Source organism: Lygodium microphyllum, chromosome 5, assembly GCF_053477565.2.
Source record: "Lygodium microphyllum isolate KBCC chromosome 5, Lygodium_microphyllum_v1.1.10, whole genome shotgun sequence".
NCBI classification, from domain to species: Eukaryota; Viridiplantae; Streptophyta; class Polypodiopsida; order Schizaeales; family Lygodiaceae; genus Lygodium; species Lygodium microphyllum.
In genome coordinates, this window is record NC_141139.1 from 17,954,687 (window position 1) to 17,959,561 (window position 4,875).

A 4,875-nucleotide genomic window follows, 5' to 3' on the forward strand; every position below is an offset into this window, starting at 1 on the left:
ACAAAATCAGCCTTGTTGATCCATCACATTGCCTCAGTAGTTGCTGTGAACGCTAGAATACCATTTCCTACAAATAGCAGGTGCCAATAAGGCAATAGCAGTGAAGAAGGCAAGAATAATTTGATCAAATAGCTTCCATTGACTCAACATTCCCCATCCGGCGAGCTATGTCATCTCCCCTAGCTATTGCCTTGTCGATCTCAAACTTCTATTTGAATCTGTAAGACAAAATCAGATAGATGAGATGTCTTTGGCCCAAGCCATAAGCAGGACAATGATCTACTCCTTTGGCTATCCTTTCAGTAAGCCAGCAAGCCAAAGCTATGGCTACCTCTAACTTGAAGAAGAGCGGATTTGGGTGGATTTGTGGAGGTTTAGGGTTTTGATTGTACGCAACAGCAAAACATTGGAGGCCTTCATTCTAGCAACGAATCAATTGTTGGCGGCACATGTTGGAGCCTGGCAACCATGACAGAGTTGGAGGATGCTTGGTTTCCTATGGCTTCCCTTGCAAAACAACGAAGGATGAGACGTAGAAGGAAGGATTCATCGTACGCTAGATGTGATTGCACAAATCAATACAGAAATGGCGGTCGACCAAAGGAAACCGTACATGCATGCCTACATGCAATTGACTCAAAAACTGGCAGAAATGGGTGGGGCCCAATAGATGTCACTAAATAGACCCCTTTACCCTAAATAGGCCCTGCCATGTCCAGGTAGCATTTGGATGATAGTGTGTGCACGATACTGTCGTAGTTAATTCAGGGTTATTATATATGACTTCAGACTGACTCAATGTAGATTCACTGCTTTTTATAAGTGCATTAGGGTGACACGCGTCTACCGCGTCGCTTTCATTCATCGAGTGACGCGTCTGGAGGAGACCATACAAGTCGTTGCGACAAAGAAAACGTCAAAAAGGGGCCGGCCCGCCCCTTTGAAAATGCCATGCAAGGATGTTCTTGACGATGCTGCCGGATGGGCTTTCTTCTTGCAAATTTCTGGAACGGTAGGATTCCAGGCCTGCCTTGCCTGCAAAACCGTGGTGGTTTGAGGCAGAAATGGTGCTTCAGCTGTTGCTATTCTTCGTCCTTCGTTCTCAATAGACAAAAACAGGCAGCAGCAGAAGAAGTAGACCAGCATAGGGACAGCATGCCTTCTTCTACAGATATGAAAGAGTCGAGTGTGAGCCAGCAGCTCATCAAGAGCCTTACCAACGCCTGCTTCGCCAGCTTCGTGCTAGTTGTGCTTATCCTGACGGTGATTGCTGTGACTTACCAGCCGCCGGATCCTTTCCTGGACACCGGGAGGGCCATCACACAGGCCCTGACCAGCTCTGTCAAGAATGGAACCTTTGCAGATGATGATTCTATAATTCGTACAGGCGAGGATTTCCAAAGTGTTACTGCAATCACGCCTGAGGCAGCGATCGCAATTACCTCAGAGGATGTAGATGCTCTGGTAGCATCATCATCAGAGCCTGCACACGACTGTGATTCTCAAAACAAGCACATCAATTGCTCAGATCCAGATGTGCTCTCTGTCATCATAACCTATAACTTGGAGCATTTCCCAAACCTCAATTTCTTTGCCTATCAGCTACCAGTTCAAGGAGAAGAAGAAAATCAGTGTGATGTCTCTTGGAGATTTAGGTCTAAAAAGGAAAAGTCATGGAGAATGTACAGGGATTTCAGGAGATTTACTCTCCAGCTACACCAGTCTTGCAATCACAGTGTTATCAGTTCTTTGGGATGGCACTCTGGGAAGAATGCTAAACCACTTCACCATAATCGAAGCAGTATTTTTCATGGAAGGACACATGAATCACGAAGTGCAACCCTCTCCTCTAGCAGAAACACCACAGAAACAGAGGAGCTTGAGGTCATAAACGATGATGTATCACTAGAAGCAGGACCGAGGATTGCCTTCAGAAACCACAGGTATTTGTTTTATGCTAGAGGTGGTGACCATTGTAAAAACATGAACCATTACTTGTGGAGCTTCCTGTGTGCCCTAGGTGAAGCTCAATACTTGAACCGCACATTGGTCATGGACCTTGATTTTTGCCTGTCAGGGTCCAACAACCCAGGCCATGAGGATGAAGATGGGAAGGATTTTCGATTTTATTTTGATTTTGCCCACCTTAAGGAGAGGGCTTCTGTTATAGAGCAGAAACACTTTCTCAAAGAGTGGAACCAATGGAACCACAATCATCCTGGTGATGCAATCATCGCTAAAGAGATTGATGACTTCAGGGTTACTCCAATGGAACTGAGGAAAGACCGCCACAGCACCATTATATTGAGGAATTTCAAGCTTCCGGAGCCTGACAATTACTGGTTCAGAGTCTGTGAAGGGGAAACAGAAAAGGTTATTCAAAGACCTTGGCATTTATTGTGGAAATCAAAGAGGATCATGGACATTGTTAATGCCATTTGTGGTCAAATGGAGTGGAATTTTGATGTTGTACATGTGGTCCGAGGTCACAAGGCGAGGAACAAGGAGCTGTGGCCTAATCTTGATGCAGATACATCTGTTGAATCCCTGATAGAGAAGCTCAGGGATCAACTTGATGCTTCATGTAGTGTGTACATTGCAACCAACGAGTTGCAACCAGGTTATTTTGATCAATTAAAGAAGGTGTACAAGCATGCTTACACACTGGATGACTTCAGTAGGTTGTGGGCAGAAAACAGCCTCTGGTATAACCAAACTCTTGCACTCACTGGGGGTCACCCAGTTGAATTTGATGGGTATATGAGGGTGGAGGTAGACACGGAAGTAATGTACAGGGGAAGGAAAAAGTTTGAGACATTCGGGTTCCTCACCAAAGATTGCAAAGGTGGAGTTGATACTTGTTAGATGCTTTTCAAGTGCACATCCTTTTTGGTGCGATCATTTAATTATCAGGTCAGCTACATGAGCTCCATTTGAAGGGGCATCTTATTGTAAATTATTTCTGATATGTGTTTGTAAAGGTAATTCCATGTCTGGCTCCCCCCCTTAAAATGAGAAAAAGTTTGAGACATTTGGGTTCCTCACCAAAGATTGCAAAGGTGGAGTTGATACTCGTTAGATGCTTTTCAAGTGCACATCCTTTTTGGTGCGATCATTTAATTTCAGGTCAGCTACATGAGCTCCATTTGAAAGGGCATCTTATTGTAAATTATTTCTGATATGTGTTTGTAAAGGTAATTCCATGGAGCCCCTTAAATTGAATGGATGTAGTAGTGCCTCAAAGCTCTGTGTGCTTATAACTAGGCAAATGAGTAGTCAACTCTTAAAATACTTGCTTGTTTGGCTAGTTTGTTGGTATGTTCTGTCATGTATACATGTCAAGGACACTAGTTTTGCCGCTCTTTTCTTTGCCTCTCTCTCTCTCTCTCTCTCTCTCTCTCTCTCTCTCTCTGTGGTAACTTAACAATCTTCATAGTTCATTGAAATTTCTCCATTTAACTATGCATGCAATGCTCCTTTTTGAAATTGGGGCAAGAGCCATGTGAACATGGCTATGCACAAGACTAGGTGATGGTCATAGCCTAGATGATCTCATCTAGGGTAGGACTATTGCATAGGAGTATATCCATGATAGCATGAAAATGCGAAAATCAACACAACAGTGTGTTTGGCAGTATAGCCTATGGGGGCTTAAACTAGATGATCTCACCTAGGGTAGGACTAGTTTATAGGATTGTATCCTTAAGAGGACAAGAGTGTGAAAATCAACATGACGGTCTCTTTGGCACTATAGGCTATGGGGACGTCATTGTGATGCCTAGAGTTTAGCTACAATTTGTGAGTGTGTACATGGGAAATGTAAGCATGAAACATAAGCACTAGAACATTGAACATTGAATGGTAAAAGCATAAGTCAAAGGTTTGAGAGATGATCAAGAATGGGCAACAGAATTCATCACATAAGCATGAGAGCAAAATAGAATACCAATTGGTACATGGCTATCAGTGTAACAAATCCCAGGTTGGAAGACCCCCAATAAGCAACCTCCGTATGAAAAATTTTACCCTAATAAGGAATCTTAAGACTTCCAAAGTTGGAGAAATCTTTCCTGCCTTTTCTTTTTGCTGTCCCGAATATGCCATATTTTATTGGCCTTTCCAATGACCCACCTCTTGACCTCGACCATCTGATGATAGATCTGATTAGCTAACCTATTCTCGAAATCATCCAATAGAACAAACATCCAATCTTGCCAAGGAGACGAGGGTTGTAAAGCAAGCAACGAAGAGTACCTCAGAAGTTGCTCCTATAAGGACGACTAAATGTCATGATAGCCATGAGGCACCCAAAAGTATTGACGAATGCATTGGAATGAATAAAGACGGGGCTGCCCAGGAATGATGCAATCATGGATTGTTGCAACCCCAAGCGAGCCATTGGATTAAACTTATCTTGCTGCAAGTCTTTATCAAGCTAGTCCAACAACCCGGAGGTAGCCAATACTTGTGCTTACAACGAATTCTCCTCCTTACGAAGATCAAGAGGGCTCCAAACTACGAAACACAAAATCTCCTACCAGGATGCAATCAAATGAGAAAGGAGAAAAGACTGGGAGACCTTAATAGGCCTTGTGGAATTCGGCACATGCCACCAAGAAACTTGAATAACCATGTGACCATGCATGATACCGGTTTTTTCCACAGTTGTCTCCGTACGTCGTATGATACTGTTCGTACTGTACGGTACGTATCCATATGCATTTGTACATTTAAACGGGCCATTTCTAGCCACCGTGTCTACGCGTCCTCCCGAGTTCCACGTTCTGTCGCCTTTAATACAACTCATTCCGCCTATGTGCGTGGCACTTTTTGGGGGGGACTCACCCCCTTTTCCAACTATGCACTTCCCCCCCC

At 43.8% G+C, this 4,875-nt stretch overlaps 1 protein-coding gene across 1 annotated transcript; it reads left to right on the forward strand.

The window, feature by feature from the left end:
• The first annotated feature begins 869 nt into the window (after window positions 1–869).
• On the forward strand, window positions 870–3,240 carry LOC148035552 (uncharacterized). Its single transcript, XM_087677511.1, has one exon. The coding sequence runs from the start codon at window positions 982–984 to the stop codon at window positions 2,863–2,865; it is 1,884 nt and encodes a 627-aa protein (XP_087533637.1). The 5' UTR covers window positions 870–981; the 3' UTR covers window positions 2,866–3,240.
• Window positions 3,241–4,875: the final 1,635 nt, after the last annotated feature.